The 23,323-nt window shown below is 38.8% G+C and overlaps 1 protein-coding gene across 3 annotated transcripts in view; it reads right to left on the reverse strand.

The window, feature by feature from the left end:
* Window positions 1-8,279: 8,279 nt before the first annotated feature.
* Window positions 8,280-23,323, reverse strand: part of LOC126922618 (uncharacterized) — a 40,840-nt gene continuing 25,796 nt past the window's right edge. The window contains exons 1-3 of one of the 3 annotated variants that reach the window (XR_007712850.1): window positions 10,041-10,330; window positions 8,791-9,902; window positions 8,280-8,430 (exon numbers count right to left, since the gene is read on the reverse strand). Coding sequence is in view for 1 of the 3 variants with exons in the window: in XM_050735410.1 (XP_050591367.1) it covers window positions 9,029-9,549; window positions 9,650-9,746 (618 nt within the window). In the remaining 2 variants the exon portion in view is untranslated. Of the gene's footprint in view, window positions 8,431-8,790; window positions 9,903-10,040; window positions 10,331-23,323 lie in introns of those variants that run through there. The other 2 variants (XR_007712851.1, XM_050735410.1) reach the window with 2 other exon arrangements.

The raw sequence follows: 23,323 nt of genomic DNA on the forward strand, positions 1-23,323 counted from the left end.
TTCTATGTTTCACGCCTTTTTCCATTTTCCTCCTTTTTGATTTGTAAATACCACGCAGTTTATTTATCTACTATTAACCGTTCCTTTAATCCAAGTCATTTTTCCTACACTCCTTTAAATTTCTGAATTTTCTTTTTTTTTTTTTTTCATATATAATCCTATTGCACTTTTTGTCTACCTTCTTCATTACGCACGTAGCAACATTACTATTTTATGTTCTTTATGTTTTATTTTTTTGCCATTCTTAGCATGTAAGCCATCCAACTTGCCAATACAATTACAATAAAATATGTTTGGAAAGGAGAGAAACAGTGCTGGGTTCAGTTCACGCCCATTTATTTCAGTTCCTTCTGTTCTCGTTCGTTTCGAGCGTAAGTATCCCAGCGAGCCATTTGATTTTGTCGATTTCCGAGGCACGGTAAGTCAGATACACTCAATTACTTTACGATGAAATTATTTCAAAGATCTTAATGGAAAAATAGCGGTGTCTCGGTATAGACTACGAAGAGTGAAAGTAAAATTTGACATACAGAATATATGGAATTTAGAATTACATAATTATCTTATTTACCTTATTTTATTATAATTTTTGTTAAACTTTGTTACAGTTTATACTCTAAATTCAATATCACGCCGTACGTCGACCTCGCCATCGCAGATGTGGCGTGTAATCAGAGATCCATCGAACCACGGTCGAAATCTCGGTCAAAGTACAAAATTACTCGCGTAACTAGATTTATATGTGTATACAGACAGGGACGATTGTGCGAATAGAAGGGCCAATGATACTTTTGATCAGATATTTTCCAACAAACGTGTTTGCAGCAAACCATGTTTCCTAGTATCGAAACAGATCTGTACCAGTGAACAGAAAACAAAAAAAAAAAAAAAAAAAGAAAGAAAAAGAGAAAAAAAGACAAGGAAGAAATATCCAGCGAGAATTCACACGAAACGGAAGAAATTAGAGAAACGAAAAAGATATATTCGAAAGGATACGAATTTTATATTTGGGCGATTTACGCGGTCCATCCGTTTTTATCGCCGTATATTATTTATCGAGACTGGCCGCATCCAGAAATAATGGACCGAACCGGAAATTGCCTCTAAATACATTGGCGAGCGTGAAACCGTGCATCGTGTTTAAAAGAGGAAGAGAATCGAGATAGTGATAGAATGCTCGCTTTTATGTGGAACGTACGTAGCTCTAACGAGATTTCTTGCGTAACGTTCAAGTTAATCGCGTCGAAGATATGCGTGTCCAGTTTGATCGCGAGATTAACCGTGACGACCGTAGAGGCTTTGGTAGATCGTAAAAGTATAGATCGTAAAATCGAAATGATTCGTCCACCATGATTATGATTACGAGTTGTGCACTTTACCTTTTATCGCTGCTCTTTCGTTGCGGTCGTTACGCGAAATGAGAAGGATATATTGACTTGTTGTTGGGATCGTACTGTAGATATTTCACGGATTTCTTTGCATTAATCAAAGCTTCTAACACACTTCTCATTTTTTAGAAACATTATTAGAGACAGATCGAAATAAGGAAGATAAAAAGATTAGAGATAAAAGAAACTTCTCTAGTTATTCGAAAAATAAATTGTACATCTGTGTTTAGTTTTTCTTCGATTCGAACATTACTGGGAACGAATATTCCTGAGTGTACGAGACCTTTTTTTGGGACAATTCGATGGTCGCATACTTGAACCTCCGAAGAAGAATGAAGAAATAATTATCGTTTTGTTCTACGGAAAGGAAAAATTAATGCTGGTACGTAAAAGTTAACAAAAATCTCTACAGTAAACTATGATTTACTTGCTCCATCAACTTTCGTTTCAACGGATTTTTCGATTCATGTATAATCGATCGAAAGTGACAACGTCTGGCCCGAGGGAAATGTCGTTTTAAAGCGTGGCTATCGAAGAGGAACGTGAATTTACGGACTCGATGCTCGGATTCGAAGAGAGAAAAGGTCCGCTTTAATACGGATGCGCGCGACGTTCCCATCGATTCGACGTCGCGTATTTCACGCAGAGCGGGTTTCCTCCTCGTTGAAACGAATCATCGTGAATTGCAAGCGCGTCGTCTCGCGAGAAAAAGGTCCAGGCAATTTTTCTCAAGCACGGTGTTTCATGGATACCTCGTTACCTTAACGAGACGTTTCTGTAACGAACCGTCGCGACGTGTACTTTCATCGGAAGCCTTTTATCAAAATGGTCGGGTCCTTCCTTACGCGCTTCGTCTTGGAAGATACGAAAACTCGTGCGTTGCGTAGCTTGGTGCCTTCTTGCGGCCTGTTTGTACGCAAACTGCACCACGAATTCGTCCAGTAATCGATCAAACAAATTTTTCTTTCATATCTTTTTTTCTCTTTTTTCTTTTGACGTTCAGACATTATAATCAAGCAATTTTTACACAAACTTGCAACTGGTATGTCATTTTATCTCGTATACGGAAATGTCCAGTAATTTATAAAAGTTGCTATTGCGTATTTATATATACACCAGTAAATTTCAGATTATCGTTAAAATGAACACTTCTAAGGTTTCATAGATTCCATCTTAACAGTTATAGGATAATCATCATTGGAAGAAGAAAGAATGTAGGATTAAATATTAGATAAACATTTCCCTTTTACGGGAGGTAATTTTGGATTCTCGGAGATATTTATCTTGCAAGATGAATCTAGAGTACGAACGAAAGGAAAATTGCGAGTTCTACTTTGGGGATCTAAATTCATCTATCGAGGCGATGTATAATTGGTTACATATTTTCTTATAGATCGTGAGGGCGATCGTGAGAATATTTTAGCGGACGAATCAGGTACATCAGGCGATTACAGTTCCTATTTTGCTCTCAGCAAACTTAAAATATAAGGCGCTACGTATGTATGAATAAATGAAAGAGAGAATATATCTGGTTAAGCTCTGACGATTATACAATAAAACTCTAGACTATTATGCGTATACCGTAATAAGAACTTATAGTTAAAACAAACTATACAGACATATATAGTGCAATAGACGTACGGTTAATATTTGGCAACGATGGAGAGTTCGTACTTTATTTATAAGTGGAAATTACCAAATTGCGTAATTCGATGCAAATATTCCCTCTCCTACGTTGGAGTTAGATCGATTTCTTTGTAGCGGTAATGATATAACGTTATTTGACGTTGCTAAATGTTGATTCATATTGTACGATTGTTGATCTCCGTAATGTAATCGGTATTCGTAGTGAAGTGTACGAATTTTTTACTTAATTTTTATTAAACATCTATTATTCGTTCTTGTAGATGCATAGATTGACCTTTGTATATATAGAAGCTGTAGCAAGATCATAATAAAAAGTCGTCAAATATGTATATTTTCCGCTATTAATTTATTCAAGTATTGCACTATTATGTTTTTAGACGAGCTTTAATTTTTTCATAAGTAAATAAGGAAAAGTCGAAAATTATACATTTTTTGCTAATCAATTATCAGTCAACATCGATTACAATCGATTTTGTACTGCTGTAGGTAACATGATCGCTTTTTTATCCAGTAGATGGTAACGTTACCTGCTGTTACTTTTACCGACTCTCGATTTATAGGATAATTATCAGGCGAGATATTGGCATTGAGTAAGGATAAGATAGACGTGATATTAAATTGGACTCCTTGACATATCGACCTCGAAAAAAGTCAGAATGTTTTTCACGCGCTCTACAAATTATAACGCCTCAGTTCGATGATTGTGATTATAAGTCCGTTTGAACCATAGCTTTTGAATGCGCTTAGATTATTCGAACAAAACTTTAGTTAGTGCTCTAAATAAACTTCTGCATCGGTGGCTTCACCCATCTAGACGTGACAACTATTATATGAACGAGAAATCGTAAGTACATGTTAAAGATGTAAGTATTTGTCGCGCGACAGGTTCAAACAAATAGAACTCTCTTCTATAGTATACTAAATACAAATTACAGAATAAAACAATATAAGTAATTCAATTAATAATTGAACTAAAACAATACTTTAACAATGGACAATGGTGCATATCCAAAATTAGGTTAAGAAAATTTATAACCTGTTACAAATATCATAAGCCCTAAAAATTACAAATCTAGTAAAAACATTCTGAGGAATCCGTAAATATTATAAATTGAAATGTTATATAAATTCTTTTCCTTTTGAGATGGGTAATTATTCTTGATCACTGGTTAATTTCGTGTTTGGTTATAATAGTACAATTATTTTTATCCTAAACTGGCAGTTGATATAAACTAGCAACAGTTCTAGATCAAAACTAGTACCACAAAAGTGTGAATTTAGTTTTAGCTTGTAAAAATTATTAAAATTATAAAAATGGTTATTGTTATGTTATAATTGTTATTTAATTAATGTTAATTATGTTATAATTATAATTGTTATGTTATAATTTGTTGAATGTGTCAATTTGAAATAAAAATGAAAAAATTACTAAATTTGATTTTTTATATCAGCAAACCGTCTAGAGACATATATATACATATATATATATATATATATATATATATATATATGTCGGAGATGTAGGGACATCGGGCCTTTCTTTTGGAAGATTCCCCAATACTTGGGCTCGAGGTGACATAACTGGTCGCCGAACGTAGCCACGGTCACGGGATGAACGAAATGTCTTACAGAGGAGGTACCGGTGTTGAGGGATACGCTGTATAAACAATCAAGTCTTGATCAGGAGCAATGCTGGTTTATGTGGAACTGCCTAGTTACGGCGCTTGGGAATTTGTTGATATTCCCGATCGATATGTATTTGACATATGTAACTGTATCTGTCTTTTATTTTGCAATCTTCTTGGAGAGTTTACTGTCATCGTCTTGGGGTTAGTCTTAGAGAAACCCTGTGCCTGAGCAAACGTGTCAGCATGCTATCAAAAACATATTAAAACGTACGAAAAGTTTCCCGTTGACCGTGGATTCGTTACAGAACCCAAGAATATTGTCAAAAGCATTCGTTATACTTATTGTTTGTTATTCTAGTTAACCGTTAAACTAATTATTTATCAAACTTTGTAAAGAAAAAAAAATATATATAATAATATATATATATTTATAATATATTAATTAAAATATTAATTTATGTAAATACAACCTTTATTGAACATCACGATGGCAAATTCTAACGAAGAATCGTCACGCGCTCGAAATCCTAACGATAACTCGACATATATGCAAGATCGTAATCTGGGGATAATTCAGGGATCGATTCTGTAGTCTGAAAATCGAGTTTTTATTATGAAGTAAATAATAAAATACAAAAATAAACAACAATTAGTATGCGTCTATAACAATAAATAACAATAATTATCTAAACGGGAAATAACAAGTCTTTAGTGCAATGTTTATCTGAAAATCGAGAATCGATTTTCAACGTCCTGAGCTACCGATCTTTCTTCTTCAGTCTTTAAAATCTTAAATAACTATTCTGTAGCCTTGTCTGTCTCTAATGTAACTCTCTGTCCGTCCGTTCGAGAAAAACGTGCTTCTTAAAATGGTCGTCCATAAAACAAAAGAAGATCGGTCTGCCCGTGAAACACAGCCTGTCGTGCTACCCGTAAAACAAAAAGAATCCCTATCCTACATGAACTTTAGGGAGTTTACACCTCCCCTCCTCGTGTTGACAATTACATCGCTAATCGTCTTCTCTGTAGGAGTCAGCTTACTCGAGTGGAAGAAATTCCCTTCAGATCTCCGATTACCGTTATCCACTTCATATATGGAGTTTGAAATCCTTCTTAGAATTTTGAAAGGTCCTTTCCTAATTTCTTCCAGCTTATTTCTATTCATTTTGTTTCCGTTGTGGGTGAAGACCATATCACCGATTTTAAATTCGTGTTCTCTTCTTTTTTTATCGTATTTTTGTTTGTTGATTTCGAAATTTCTTGTCGAGTTTTTGAATGCTTCTTCTCTGTCTCTTTTTAGGTTTATCTTATTTTCCATTATTTCCTTAGGGACGATTTCAATCATTTTTCCATACAGTAAATGATTTGGGGCAAATCCCGTTACACTGTGTCTGGTGTTATTGTATTCTTCTACGCTTTCTTCTGTGATTTTTGTCCAGTTTCTCTTATTTTTGTCTGAATTGATCTTACATCTGATCCTGTTTACTAATGTTTGATTTACCCTTTCGTTCAGTCCATTGGAGGATGGGCAGTCTGTCGAAGTGAAAATTAATTTAATGTTCCTTTTTCTCGCATACTCTTAAATTTCTTTGGATGTCATTACTGGGTATCGGTCTGCAAGGATAATTTTTATGGAATCAGTTTCTCCTGTCGAGTCTATAAGTTTTATGATATTTTCTGAGCGTTGTGTTTTCGATGTGGACATAAAAACAGCCCTTGAAAAATGATCGATGAGTATGTGCATGTATTTCTTTGGTGAATTGTTATTGGAAAAACCTCCGACCGTATCGAATGACATTATTTCAAACGGTTTCCTAGCTGGTCCTAGTTTCGACATAAACCCGATCGGTCTTCTCGTTCTGCTTTTATTCTTGATGCAGATTTCGCAATGTTTGCAGAATTTGTCGACAATTCGGTCCATCTTTTTGAAATAATAAAAGGGTCGGATTTTCTTCAGTATATGGTTTCTTCCAATGTGACCAAAGAAATCACGAACCTTCCTTATGATATGTTCACCAAACTCTTGTGAGACGAATATACGTTGGCATCCTTTAATATTTAAAAAAAAATCTCTGATTTTTTTATAAGGTTTTTCGTATTTTTTATATTTTCTCTGTTTTCTTCTTGGTCTTGGATTATGTCTTGTTTTTTATAATATTTGCTACTTTCAAAACATCTTCTTCATTCTCAAAGCTTTCTAAGACGCGGTTCCTGAATAGTGCGTCTGCCTCTATGTTGTGTTTTCCTGGAGCATAGATGATCTTGAAGTCGTACTGCGACAAGTAGTGCATCAGGTCTCCTAAGGTTTTATCGGTTCTTGCCTTGATTCTCATTGATTCCAATGGTTTATGATCTGAAAGGACAGTGAAATATCTACCAATTAACCAATGTTGCCAGTATTGAATCGCCTCTTTAATAGCAAGACATACAAGGTGGATTGCTTTTCTCTTTGCCTCTGTTGGTTTCAATTTTCTTGAAAAGTACGCGACCGGGTATAACATCCCGTTGTCTCGAGGTTGCTTTAAAACTGCTCCTAAGCCCTCTCCACTTGCATCTGTGTAAATGAATACTTCTTTGTTATGATCGTATATTGAAAGGATCAGGCCTGAACAGAGGTATTCTTTAATCTTTTGAAATGATATTTCGCATTCTTCATTCCAAATAAATTCTGTGTTTTTTCTTAATAATTTGTGTAGTGGTTCCAAGAGTTTGTACGCGTCTTCTATGAATTTATAATAAAAATTTATTTTTCCGAGTAATTGTCTCACATTCTTCTTATTTCTTGGACGTTCAAATTCACGTATCGTTTTTAGGTTATCTTTTCCTGGTCTCACACCGTCTTTCTCGATAACGTAGCCTAGGTATTTTACTGAGTTCTCTGCGAATTTACATTTGGCCAGTTTTAATCGGAAGCCTTCTTTCCTTATGACCTTCATCAACTGCTCTATGTGTTTGATATGTTGATCAAACGTTTCGGAGAAGACTAGGATGTCGTTGACGTAGTTAATGCAAAATTCTGCTAATCCGTTCCTTCTAAGAGTATTTGCCAGCACCCGTTGGAAAATAGCAGGAGAGATTTTTAGTCCGAACGGTAAACATTTCCATTGCCAGTGTCCATTTTGTGTTATGAAGGCTGTCTTCTCTCGGTCCTCTTTTTTTATTGGAATTGACCAAAACGCTGAATTAATGTCAAACGTTGAGAAGAAATGGCAATTTCCCGCTTTGACTATGATATCTTCGATTCTTGGGAACGGTTGCGATTCCGGAACTACAATTTCGTTTATCTCTCGGAAATCAATACACAGTCTATCTCTACGATTCGACTCTTTTTTAAAAGCTAGTGTCACCGGTGCTGCGAATGGTGAACTTGATTCCTCTATGAGACCGTGTTCTAGTAATTTCGTAATCTGGAATTCTATTTCTTTCTGATCTGGAATGCTACACCTGTATGGTTTCTTTGATATGTATTTTGTTTTCGGTTAGCTTAATGGAAGCCTCTTGTGATTTCCTAGTTCCCACATCGAATTTGTGTTTGGCAAATATGTCTTTATATTTCTCTATAAGCTGGCTTACCTCTTTTTTTTGTAAGTTATTTAGGTGTCCTAGGTTGTCCATCTTCTTGTATTCTGTAACGTTTATCTTTCTTCTCTGATTATTTCTTCTTTCTTCTTTTCTATTAAATATTATTTCTTCTTTGTCGTCTACTTTCTGACTAACTCTCAAATTCTCATCTTGCTTCAACTTGAACTCTCTTATGGCGTCCAGCCCTAACATGAGATCATATGTGAAGTTATCATTGCGCACTATATAAACATTTATTTCTTTCTCTATTTTATTAATTTTCATTCTAAGTTTCGACCGGCTATTCGTGAAGTCCTTCCCACTGATAGTCTTAAACATACTCTTGTCTTTTATTATATCTGCCTTTATTTGGTCAATGATTCTTTGGTTAATGTAGCTTGCATTGGCTCCAGTATCGTAGACGCCTTCAACTTCTTTCTGGTCGTTGATTCTAACTCACAGCTTTATCAGTGATTCGTACTTCTCCGGGCGTTTTAGTTTTTTCCATTCTCATCTGGTGTTATTGCTTCTTTACTTTCTGTCGTGAATGCTTCTAATAAATTTACCTGCTTTTGGTTCCTCTGAGCATTTCCGTTTCTGTTTCTGCATACTTGTGTTGGGTGAAATCTGCCTGGGAAATTCAGTGCTTCACAAATCACACACGGATGTTTCTTGGGTGGTGGCTCTGGCTTTCTGTCTAATCTTGCATTATTTTCTTGTGTTTTTCTTCCTTTCGTCTGGTCTTCATATTGCCCCAAGAGTCCGATTAAGTCATTTGTTGATTGTACCCCTTCTTGATCGATTTTATCTTGAATGTGTATGGGTAATCCAATAACAATTAGATTTATCCTTGTCTCTTCGGAGGTCTTCCTCCTTAATTCCTTCCAATATTAATCGTTCCTTTTTTATGGCATATTCAGTGAATGAACCTGAAATATATTTAAAGTTATAGGCGTATCGCACTGCAGACCAACCTTTATTGCTAAAAGTTTTTAGAAATGCCGCCTTCCAATTTTCCCAATTGTATTCTTCATCCTTCAGCAGATTTGTCTGGTACCATTCTGATGCTGTTTTTCCCAAATATTTCTTCAAATTCTTGATCCTTTTTTCGTCGTTTTGGATCTCGTATTTTTCGCATTCCGTTTCATACTCTAATATCCAATCTGTGGCTTTTTGCGTTCGATCAAATTGTTTTATGGCAAAGTCCGTGCCTTCCCTCTCATGCATGTTTTGTTTCCGGAAGATCTCTAATAATGTTTCTATTTGAAGATTGGGCTTTTCGGTTTCGGTCTTTATTTTCCTTGCGGGGATGATCTCCGATTCTTCTAAGTAAATATCTCGAAACACGGAGTTTAAACTTGTATCGATGTATGACGCTGCTGTTGCGTCATCCATCGTGACTGCAATGTTTCTGTAATGGCCTACCTTGGTTAAGCTGTTTGCGGCTTTCTTCACTATCGATAAACTGAATAACCGCGGATGATGATCTCTTGCTTAATATTCTGGAGGAAAGACATAACATACTTCATCTTCTGGTTTTCTTATGGATTCTATGCATTCTATTTTCTCCCCCCTTGCATTCTCGTTCATGACAATACGTAGCTTCACTTCTAACGGCATGGCGTAGTGAAAATCGATTTGTAAGATCGTAATTTAGGGGATAATTCAGGGATCGATTCTGTAGTCTGAAAATCGAGTTTTTATTATGAAGTAAATAATAAAATACAAAAATAAACAACAATTAGTATGCGTCTATAACAATAAATAACAATAATTATCTAAACGGGAAATAACAAGTCTTTAGTGCAATGTTTACCTGAAAATCGAGAATCGATTTTCAACGTCCTGAGCTACCGATCTTTCTTCTTCAGTCTTTAAAATCTTAAATAACTATTCTGTAGCCTTGTCTGTCTCTAATGTAACTCTCTGTCCGTCCGTTCGGGAAAAACGTGCTTCTTAAAATGGTCGTCCGTAAAACAAAAGAAGATCGATCTGCCCGTGAAACACAGCCTGTCGTGCTACCCGTAAAACAAAAAGAATCCCTATCCTACATGAACTCTAGGGAGTTTACATATATATAAATACAGACAAATTAAGACTATTAATTTATAACAATTAAACCATTAATTAACAACATTTAATATTAATTAACAACATTTAATATTAATTTATAAAAACCTAATCCCGTTTAAGAACCCTACTCATATAAAAATCTAAATATTAAAAAGAAAAGGGATGGGATATTATATGTGTAGAACATTGTACGGGATATGTCCTCTTTCGTTGATTCTCCGATGGGATAAGGTTTAGTAGAATTTTACAAGAATTTTACAAGAAAAGCTGAATCGTGATTTTCTGCTCTTTTCATTTAAACATATCTCTTCAATTCATATTTCATTTATACTTTTCAACCCATACTCCAAATTCCACTGTCCATTCTTGTATCTTTGATGTAATACTTATAATTTGAAATGCTGTTTATGTATATAAGTGTACTTCCTCGAAGTTAATAAATCTATGACAAACTTATTTATTTTATTAGTACATATAATAGAAAAAAAAATGAAAGATGAAGAGAGAAAGTTTTAGACATAAAAAACGATGAAATTATAAAAATAAATCATAGTATTTTCTTATATATCCACCATATTATCATATTAATCAGAATTGTGCAAATTTAAAGCAACTTGAATTTCAGTTTGAAATTAAATATTTCAATTTAGACTTTATTTATAAATTGGAAAATTTATTTTAAATATGAAGATGAGAAAACAATCGGTTAAAGTCAAAATTTGCTGTATAGAATTATTTAATGATACATCTATACTTTCTTTTTATAAAATGAGTTTAACTTTTGTTCATTGCATTAAAAATTTCCGACAATTATAATATGTTCGTTTTTTTCATTTCAATGACTGTGTGTGTATGTGTGCAGTTTTAATTGGTCTCAGATATGACATTCTCCGTATAATCTCTATTTCATTATATAATTTTCGCACAATTACCGAGAAGGATACTTTATAAGAACTCCAACTCTACTACATCTTATTTTAACTTGGAACTTTTCTTTTAACTTTTTGGAAAGGCCAAATGATCTTTATTGTCAACGCGAAGAGTCGAAATCACGTCGAATTACATTCGCACAACGTTTTCTGTGTAAGATTCTTGAATATAAACGATGATCGCGGAGAAACATTGATTTACACACAGCAAATTGAAACATCTACAAAATTACTTTGCGTTTAATTAATCGAAAGTACTATGAACGAGGAAAGTATAACTCTAATAACAAACGGTCACTGTTAATACCATAAAATAATGAAATAATATGTTAATGACATAACGATATGTTTCAAATAAATTAATAAACTACAAAATGTTATTAACTTCATTGTCGTTATTCCCCCACTTTCTTTTCATTTAGTAGAAAATTTTTATATCGTATAGTTCTAATATATTGATATATCACCTTTCAATCTTTTTTGAAATGCAATATACATGTTACATGTATGTTTTGTACGTTTTGTAATTATGAAATAAAATCATCTATAATAACTTCAAGTAATGCAACCTCAAATTAAAAATATTCGTCAATATCGAGCAGATGTTCAACAGTATTTCCATTAACAAACGTGCAGAGGGATACTAAAAAAGAAAAAGATCCAATAGCCAGAAAGGCGATACACTCGATAAAATCCAGAACAAACCGCGAGTGGAACATTTTTCTATTTCGCAACGCTAATTTATTAAATCTATAATTATAAAACAGAAATTTCTCAAAATAAATCGTGGGGAGTGCTTTGTAATATTTCCAGCACTATTTAATTTGCTATTGGTAAAAAAAAAAGAAAAAAAATAAGGAAAAATGAAAAATTCGCGGAAGCATATACCGCACTAGGATGTTTTAATCATCAATCATTGACGCAACACTAAATAAATACTACTCTGTACACTCAAGCTTCGACATACGCAACGCTAATATCGAGATGTCGTAGTGCAGCTACATTACGTACAAGCTGCTGATGCTCGGCCACCTTTTTGCAACTATCTTAGCTGCATTAGATGACCCAAGAATAGGAACAGATTTCCACAATTCTAGTGGAAGAAGTTTGGGCATTCCATAGACGTAACACTACGTATAAGAACGCGAGCATTCGTCAACGCAACGCTAATCGAAAAATTACTAAAACAATACCGGCGAAATATATCGCAACGCCAATTCTTAAGGAAAACATTAGGAGAAACACAAAGTTAATATTCAAGTTGCAACGCTATGAAATTAATTCAAAATTAATGTAATTTCAATTCAATTTAAAATAAAACGAAACTTGATAAATTCAAATTTTACTCTTTAATAAATTCTGATAATTATTCACGAGAGAAAACACTAAGTACAATCGCGATATCTTACAAAACAAAAGCAAACGCGTCTTTCATTCGTAACACTATCCCAAACCGAAATGAGTACTTTTTCAAAACTCTAATTAATAACGCGATATTTAGATTCGCAACTCTAAGTGGCAACGCGAAATGTGGTTTCGCAACTCTAATTACCAACGCGAAATTTGGTTTCGCAATTCTAATTGGCAACGCGAAATTTGGATTTGTAACTCTAGTTCAAACCGTAATTAATCACTCGCAACGCTAATTCAAAAACCGCGATTAGCCCAACATGGCGATGGGCCGACATGTACGTCAGCTGACAGACAAATCAGAAACAAATACTACTACAAATATTAAAGGCCAGCACAGTGAAAAAGTAGTAACGAGGATGACGTAGTTGTCCTCCTGAGTGGCAGTTTGTTGCCTGAGTGCAGTTACGCGATGCCCGCTGTAACTTATATCTAGGCTCGCGACTTTCCAAATTGCAAACTAAAAAATAACTTACAAAGATGAAATAAAAATGTAAATCGCGCAAGCTGAACCAAGCGCACATGAACAATGATCATAGCGATCGTTGTTCGTTCGCATGTACATGCTCGAGCAATAAATAAACGTTCGTGTCGAAACCTACTCGCGACCACGACCGCGGAATTAAAAAGATCGATAGGCAAAGCCAAATACGTTCCATGTTCCATACTTTTTTTTTTTTTTTTTTTTTTTTTTTTTGCGTGGGGAGGGGAAAATGCTATTACGCATGCCCAGTGACCCGCATCACTGGGTTATGTGGGAGTCGGTCGGATGTCGTTGCCATACCCACTAAAAACCCCTCTTCCTTCTTCCTCCGCTTGGGAGGCAGACAACCCCGGTAAAACCTGTCGGCAGTCATCAGGGTTGTCCTTTCGTGCCCCGTAGTATCTACTTCTTCGGGCAGTTACTGCTCATGTCGTCCTCTCAGCCAGTTCAGAATACTGGGCTGGTCTCCTTCTGCGGTTTTTCGTTGTTTCATGTTCTTGCCCTCATTGCTCCGCGTAGTTGTTTCGCTCGTTCTCCTCCTTGCTTCTTCCCAGGCTCTCGCTGTCACCCTCCTGTGACACATGATGGTCTTGCAGAATTGCCTGAATTTATTCCAGCTCTCGTCCTTGGCGGTCACCGTGACGATCAGATTGCCCACGTCTATCTTCCCGCCCAGAGCGTTCTCCAGCTCGATCCTTCCGTCCGTCCACTTCGGGCCACACATTGTAGTAGAGCCTACGAGCCAAGCTGGGCGGCCCGTTGATGTTGGGTAGAATTCCCCTAAGTGCTCCTATTAACTTGTCGGCTCTGTTACACACCATCTCGATATGCGCACCGAACCTCCGACTGGAGTCAATGACGACTCCGAGATACCTGATGCGATCGACCGTTTCGATGTCCGAGGAGCCCAACCTGAGTTTCACCACTCTCTGCACTCGCAAGCTTGTGATGAACATGACCTCCGTCTTTTCTCTCGCCAGGGTGAGCCCGACAGGGAGCATGAGGCGGGCATGGGTTCTCGGGGCGTAGGACCACGCCCCGGGAAACCCCGATGGATCTGATGTTCCTCTATAGTCGGGTGGCGGCTGGTCGGTGCCTCTGGTACCCGTCAGTTCGCTGATCCGGTGCGGGGAACTTCGGAGAAGTTGGTGGACCCATGCCTGTCAAGACCACTCACCTCACCTTCTCGTGGGGCTCCCTGTCACCCTGCACCGGACCTTTCCGGGGTCCGATGACGACCGGCGAAAACAAAAAATTAAACTATGGAAGAGTCGACAAGAGAAAAAAACACGTACAGTGCAGGGGAGGGAGTCCCCAGTACCGGCGTAGTCGGGGGTAGTCAAGTGGGCCCCACTACGTCGTCATCACACGACCACGGCCGCTCGGGGGTGGACCGCCAGGCCCCCAAACGTGTTATCACGCCTGGCGAGGCTAGGAGCGTATACTCGGAGGAAGATATGGAACCTCCGAGAACTCCGAGGACGAGAAGCAGGAGCCGGTCGAGCAGTGTCTTTCTCGCGCCGGCCCCGGTAGATGAAGCCACAACATCTACGGCAGGAGGATCGCGCGCGCGAACGAGGTCGGACGACGAAGAATCGGTAGCCTCGTTCGCGTCCCGCTCATCGCTGGCATCGACCGCATCCAGGGGGAAGAAGAGGAAGCTGGCGACATCAGCTACCCTGGAAGTCTCCAAAGATCTGGAGATTCGAGTGAGGACAAGCTCGGCCGCGGACGTCAGCGCGGAATTAACGAGACACGTGTCCGAAATCATGAGGGTGGCGACCACATCGTCCAACCTCACGGGCACGTACATCAAAGCGCTGAAGGAAGCGGCGAGCTATATCACGGCCGCATGGAAGAACGAGGCCCCGCGAAGGAGAGAACAAGCGGGCAGCAGCGGCAACAGCGCGGCGATGAGGCTGGTGGAGGCGAGACTGTCCGCGCTAGAGGAGGAGAATGCCGCCCTCAGGAGAGAGCTGGCAAGAAGGTCTATGCCCGCGTTCGAATACACGCGATGCAGCGGTGCCGACGCGGACCGCCCCCGAGACGAGGCTGCTACTCAAGGAGCGCGACTCGACGCCCTCGAGAGAAAGCTGGAAGAGTTGGGTCCCTCCATAATGAAGATGATGGAGAGACAATTCGGGAGTCTGTTGCAACAACAACGGCAACAGCAACAAAGCACTCCCGAAACCCGACGGAACGCGGAACACTCTGCTACTCGTCCCCCCGCCCACGCAAACCCCCCGCCGCTCCCGAGGACTCAGAAGGACGGCGGGTGGAGCGTGGTGGTAGGGAGAAAAAGTAAGGAGGGGCGGAAAGAGACGAACACCGCCGAAAGGAAGATGGACGCCACGAGAAGAGATGAGAAGACCCGACCATCTGTGGCAGTCCAAAAACTGCGGGCGGATAGGATGGAAGGCGCGCCGAAATCGCGCAGCGGTGGCTCCGTTAAAACGCCGAAGAGGAAAGGAAAGACGTCGCCGACAGTCACGCTCCCTCGCGCACCGCGTACATCCGCGGTAACTCTGACGCTTAACGAGGGAGCCAACATGTCGTACGCCGACGTCGTTACGACGGCCAGGAGAGCCATCCCCCTCGGTGAGATAGGCGTGCAAGCCGTCACCATGAAGAAGGCGGTGACGGGCGCCATCGTCATTAGAGTCCCGGGGGACAAGGACAGGGAAAAGGCGTCGATCTTGGCGACGCACCTGGCGGGTGTTCTGGACCCAACCAAGGTAAAGGTCGGAACCCCCATCATTAAGGCGGAGTTGAGAATCACCAACGTGGACATCTCGATGGACAAGGAGGAGCTGCGTCAAGCACTGGCCTTGGCCGCGGGATGCGGCAGCGAGGATGTCCAGATTGGTGAGATCGGCGTCTCCAGGGGAGGACTCGGATCGGCATGGATCAAGTGCCCGGCGGCCGGTGCCCGCAAGCTAGCCCAGGCGGGCAAGGTGGTCTTGGGGTGGTCCATCGCGAGGGTCTCTGCTATACCGAAAAGGCCCTTGCAATGTTTCAAGTGCCTGGAGTTGGGGCACGTACGGCCGACTTGTACGTCCACCGAGGATAGAAGCCATCTCTGCTATAGGTGCGGAGGAAGCGGGCACCGCGCCAGAGGATGTCCCGCCTCCGCGCCGAAATGTCCCCTATGCGAGCGGCTGGGAGCTCCATCGGGACACAGGATGGGCGGGGTGGCATGCAACCCCCCGAAAGCCAAGAGAAAGAGGAAACGGCCTACTCAACAGTCTGCCGCCGCCGCCGGCGCCGATGCTGCTACCATCGCCAGCGGCAACGAGAACCAAGGCGGAAACGTCAACAGGGCAGCATCACCTTCAGCAGTGACGAGTGGCCGGGAGGAGGCCATGGAGTTGGCGGAGTAATACAATCGCCTGCTCCAATGCAATGTAGGAAGAGCCAGACGGGCACAAGACCTGTTCCTCCAGACCATCCGGGAGAATCGGATAGCACTCGCTGTGGTGGCCGAACCATACCGCGTCCCCGACGCCCCCAACTGGATCAGGGATTCGAACGGATCGACGGCTATAACATCCTCGGCAAACTTTACAATAACAAATGGCAAACTTTCAAAGAAATAATAGAAAGCAAAATAAACTGCAACATCCCGTTGAAAACTCCTGAACACATAGAACAGGCAGTAGCAACATTGACAGCAACTATTCAAGAAGCAGCAAGGACAACCACTACACCCGAATCAACCAGCAGACAAACAATAACAATCCCGCAAGAAATACTCGACAAAATTAGAGAAAAAAGAAAAGCAAAAGCAAAATGGCAAAAATACAGAACTCGAGAAAACAAAAAACACCTAAACAAACTTGCAAAGGAAATAAAAAACAAAATAAAGGAGCACAACAATAACGAATTCGCAAAGTTCATAGGGACACTCTCCACACACGAGAACACCAACTACTCACTATGGAAAGCCACGAAAGAAATAAGGAAGCCAATAATACCCGTCCTAGCAATCAGAAAAGCAGATAACACATGGGCAAGAAGCAACGAAGAACAAGCTGAAGAATTCTCCAACCGCCTCTGCAACATCACTCCTGCTCGGGCAGCCGAGGAGGACGGACGTGTTTAGACGGTCGTCCTCTCCAGGTATAAGTGAATAGTGAAAAAGTGCTTCAAAGCAATAGTGCTGCAAAGTGATAGTGAGGAGGAAATAAAATAGCAATGCAGATACCAACTATAAACATAGCAACAAAAGGAGAAACATATTATATAAAAAACAAACAAATTAACATGGAGACAGAAGAAGCAAAAGAGCATCGGGGACAGGAAGATAGCAATTCAGAATATGAAAGATACTACCAGGACGAAAGCTGGAAGCTAGCGAAGGCTAGCAAAAAACGCAAAACAACTACAGACATAAGTGCCATAGGAAACCCAGCTACAGAAAAGCAGCGATGGCTGCAAGAATTACCATTAAGCAACTCCTTCAGCTCACTAACGGAAGAAATAGACGCTGACCCCATAAATAAAACCACAATCCAAACAAATCATATTACAAAACCACCACCAATCTTTGTTGAGGCCCAAATAATAGACCCGCTCATCGATCTACTAAATAATCTAGATGAGAAAAACAACTACACAATAAAGCAAACAAAATTGGAACAAGTAAAAATACAAACAAACACCCCAGAAACATTTAGGAAAGTTATAAAAGCATTAAAATAAAAAAATGCTATTTACCACACGTATCAGCTTAAAACTGAAAGGAGCTATAAAATCGTCATAAGAGGATTGCATCCTAAAACGAACATACATAAACTAAGCGATGAGTTAGCAAAAATTGGCTATCAAACAAGAACAATATACAATATAACAAGATTCGACACGAAGCAACCATTACCACTATTCTTAATAGAACTGGAACCCAGAAACAACAACAAGGAAATATATGATATCAAACAAATACTAAACACAATAGTAACAGTGGAACCACCACGACACGAAAAAGATATACCTCAATGCATGCGGTGTCAACAATACGGACACACTAAAAATTATTGCAACAGAAGTCCAGCTTGCGTCAAGTGTGCAAAAAATCACTTAACTATACACTGCCCATATTCTGGAAAAATAGAAGAAGTTAAATGCTATAACTGTAACGGAAACCACCCAGCCAGCTATAAAGGATGTGAAGTCAGAAAACAATTACAACGTAAACTGTTCCCACCACTTCGCAACAAATCATTCAACAACCACCAACCACGACGAAGTATAACGGTTAACGACACTACATTGACAGCACAATACGAACCTAACGCCATAATTAGAAGCATTAACCCCCAAGGGAACCGAAGCTACGCGCAAGTAACCCAAAATATTAGCCAACCAACACTCACAAATAACCAGAATCAAAACAACAACATCGAAGACGCTATAGAAACCAAAGAAATGCTCAAACAATCCATTAAAAGTACAGAGATGTTAGGAAAAATGGTAAGTGAATTAAATGCAACACTTAGGCAACAAGTACAACAAACAACAGTAATGTTACAACTACTCACAAACTTGCTAAGTAAAAAATAGAGATGGACATATTAAAAGTAGCAGCCTGGAATTCCAATAGTTTGCAGCAGAGAGCCCCAGAAACTAAAGCATTTCTATATAAAAATAACATTGATGTACTACTTGTCTCAGAAACACATTTCACTCCAAAAAGCTACATAACAATACCGTATTACACCATTTACGACACCAAACACCCCCTAGGTAAAGCCCACGGAGGAACAGCAGTAATAATAAAAAATGACATCAAGCATCACCTACACAGCCAAACAAACCAAGAACACATACAAGCAACCACCGTCACAATACAAACCAACGACAATTACTTCCAGATTTCAGCAGTATATGTACCCCCGAGACACAAAATGACACCCAAAAAATGGGAGGAGTATTTTCAAACCTTAGGAGACAAATTTATAGCAGCAGGAGACTTCAATGCAAAACACACACTATGGGGTTCCAGAATCAACACTCCGAGAGGTAGAACCCTTGAACAATATATTAGAAATAGCAACCTCAACGTTCTCTCTGCAGGCAAACCAACTTACTGGCCGACAGACCTCAATAAATTACCTGACCTGCTAGACTTCGCAGTTATAAAAGGTATAAACACTACCAAATTAAAAATAACAACCAGCCTTGAACTCAACTCGGATCATTCACCTATCATAATAGAATACACAAGCAAACCGATACTGTATAACAAGATGGAATCGCTCTGCCCTAAAACTACCAACTGGCAAACTTTTAAAGAGCTAATTGAAAACAAAATCAACTGTAACATCCCACTGAAAACACCCGAACATATTGAACAGGCAATAGTAAATATGACGGAAATAATACAGGAAGCAGCATGGACAGCCACCACCCACGAAATAAAAAGCAGGCAGTCAAAAATAATTCCACAGGTCATCCTCGACAAAATCAGGGAAAAAAGAAAAGCCAAAGCTACGTGGAAAAAACAGAGAACACGCGAAAATAAGAAAATCCTAAACAAACTTACAAAAGAATTAAAAATCAAAATAAGAGAACATCACAACATCGAATTCACGAAATTCATAGAATCACTATCAGCGAATGAAAATACCAACTACTCCTTATGGAAAACCACGAAAAGAATAAAGAAGCCAATAAAACAAGTCCCAGCAATCAGGAAAGAAGACAATACATGGGCAAGAAGCAATGAAGAACAAGCTGAAGAATTCGCCAATCACCTATGCAGCACATTTACACCACATAATAGCAACAGCAGCAATCTCAATCGATCTACTGACGATGAAACACGATCCACTAATTCCACAACGGATAATCAATCAATCAATTCCACAACCATACCTAAAACAACGGCACAAGAAATCAGAATCATAATCGAAAAAACAAAAAACAACAAGGTACCAGGAATTGATCTAATCAACGGCAAAATTCTGAAAAACCTTCCTCCAAAAGCGATACGGCTAGTTACAATAATATTCAATGCAATACTGAGAACACAATATTTTCCTAAACCTTGGAAACAAGCACGCATTAGCATTAACGCATTAGCAGAAACCAGGCAAAGACCCACACCAAGCAGCATCATTCTACCGACCTATATCACTGCTTCCCATATTTTCCAAAATACTGGAAAAAATAATCTACGCCGGCATAAAAATATTAATAGAGAAAGAAAAACTAATACCGGATCATCAATTTGGATTCAGAAGCAAACATTCAACAATAGAGCAAATGCACAGGCTCATTAATGAGATAATACTGGCATTTGAAAATAAAAAATACTGCACAGCTCTCTTTATGGACATAGAGAAAGCTTTCGATAAAATAAACCACGAAAGCCTACTACACACAATCAGACAACAATTCCCGGAAAAAATTTATCAGATAATAAAATCATATCTAAGTAACAGAACATTCACGGTAAATATAAAAGACGCGTACTCTGAAGTTAAACCAATCAAGGCAGAGGTTCCGCAAGGAAGCGTCTTAGGACCCATTCTCTACACGTTATACACGGCCAACATACCTACAACTCCCAACAGTAAAGTATTTACATTCGCGGACGACACAGCAATAATAGTCAGGCACACAAACCCGGATACAGCAGTCACACTACTACAGGAACACACCACAAAAATAGAAAAAATGGCTACAAGACAAACAAATTAAAGCTAAACCCAACAAATGCAATCACATAACATTTACACTGCGTAAGCAGAAGTCAGCAAGTATACTACTGAACGGTATGCACATAACACAAATAGGAAAGGTCAAATACTTAGGACTCCAAATAGATACACAACTCACATGGAAACAGCATATTAAAGCAACAATAATTAAAATACAGACAACAAGGAGACAAATGCAATGGCTAATAAACCGAAAATCCAAGCTAAGCCTGGAAAATAAAGTCAGAATATACAAAACAATACTAAAACTCGAGACTCGATCAAATAGAATTATTGACTCTAAATATATTACTAAGAAGGAAATAATCTCAAGCGATTTCTTTATCAAAGCATATAATGGAAATTGCAGAAGCAGTGTTCAAAATTATTGCTTCGATTCAAAAATCTGTCTTTCGGGAAATGTCTTCTTGCACGTAAAATTTCGCACACTCTCCTACGGAAAAAAATGAATTTTAACTCATATTTCAAATTCTAGCCGAAGTGAAATAAACGATCGTGACTTAATATTGCCACGATCAATTCATTCTTTATGATCAAGAATGTTTATGTCATACACGTAAATTCGTGTAAAACAGGTAAATTCGTATGTCATACGGAATATTAGCATTCATAATTATAAATAACACGAATATATTTTCAAGTGTATATGTTTAACCAAATTATTAAAAAACTAATTATAATCTCGATGTGCAAGAGGACCTATCCTAAAATAATAAATTTGAATGAAAGAGTGTTACTACTCACGGGTATAAAAAATATCCGCGATCACTATGCTCGCAAGAAATTCTACGTAATACAACCGGTCACCCGTGCCGATTCGGAACCTTCATCCTACGACATGATTGAGTGGCCGGAGGAACAGAAATGCATGCGACTCACCGTTCGAAATGGAGAAACAGGACGTACCATGGATGATCCGCTATCCCAGAAAATATCATCAGGGAGACTAACATGAGGCAGGAACCGTTGAAAGACCAATGGTACAAATGGAGATTGCGAAAAATCTCGCAATCGCGGGGAAACACGTCAACGGGAATCGTAAATTCCCGTTACGATTATAATAATCGACGCCGCGAGTAGATCGATCCCCTGATTTCCGTTAAGACAATAGGGGTGGTTGAAATAATATAACTCCGGGATTATCAGTGTTATAATTATATGTTTTCTCCAACAACTTCGTCTAATCACACACAATAGTAACGTCGCTGAGTATGAGGATTGCCTTGATCTTGCTCAGATTCTGACTGCCAATCTGATAGATAAAGGCTCTCGTGTCGTAGTAGACGTAGCGATTGATCAGATCCGACCTTGACTGAATCGAATCAACAGAATCAACCGAATGACCGAATGAATAGACGTCGACTCCTTGACTTCGACTGTGTGATTTGAGTGACTTGAATTGACTGACCCGCACTGACTTGAACAGACTGACTGTGAGAGCTATGGGAACTCTAGGCACCGTGAGAGCCGTAGGAGGGGCTAGAGAAACTCTTCGTCGGAACTATAGAAAACTCTGATATTCGTTCTGATGTGATTACGGAGGAAAGCTCGGTATGGGCGTTCCATTTGAACGAAGGAAGCTGATTCGTTGTTCATACTTTTCTTTAAGAAAGGTGAGGACAAGGATCCGCGCTACCCATTGGCTAAGACGTTAACGCTTGAAGATGAGAGATGTAAGCATCCCATCGGCATGACTCATGGGAAAATCCAGACATTTCTATTCTCTAAATACCTGGTTTTCTCTATCATATAATTACCAGCTTTTCTCGTTATAACTACCAGCTTTCTCCGTAATCTTTAAGCACGCTCAATAGACCTAATGACTTGTTTAAGTACCAGCTATAAACCCAAAATACTTGCAGGATTCAAAGTTCCTGCAAGCTAATGAAACTCGGATTATGGTGGGTCTTAGGATCATTGAGGGTTTCTCTAATGACGCTTGGGCCTTGACGGTCAGACATTAAGGTACGTCGCGCGGACCTTTTCACGCGACGTAACAATGAGTGAATTTTAGTAATAATAAAGATTGAAATTTTAAGAAACTTTGATAAGTATAAAAACTGAAACTCTAATATGAAAGTTTAAAATCTAAAAATTAAGAATCTAATAATTTCTGAAATATGTTAGTCATTTGTTTCATAATTTGATATTAAGACTTTAACACTTATTTTATTTTAATGAAAGAATAACCTCAGAAAATGCTAACCGCCCAAATCTTCAATCAAATTTCTTAATTGATAGTGATCAAAGAAAAATATACAGAATAGACATAACTGAAGTACGATACGTAAAAATACTTAAATTCTAGGCTTTTGAGCCACTGTTAAGACATTCCTAAAGAAGACGAAGAAGTTGAAACAGCGATATATCTATAACAAAACATAAGATATCATTAAAATCGTTAATACATAACAACAAACTTGAAACTTTAACAATAATAAAGACTAAACTCGAATAAATATGTAAATTGGAACTCTAATAT

Source organism: Bombus affinis, chromosome 12 (genome assembly GCF_024516045.1).
Source record: "Bombus affinis isolate iyBomAffi1 chromosome 12, iyBomAffi1.2, whole genome shotgun sequence".
Classification (NCBI taxonomy): Eukaryota; Metazoa; Arthropoda; class Insecta; order Hymenoptera; family Apidae; genus Bombus; species Bombus affinis.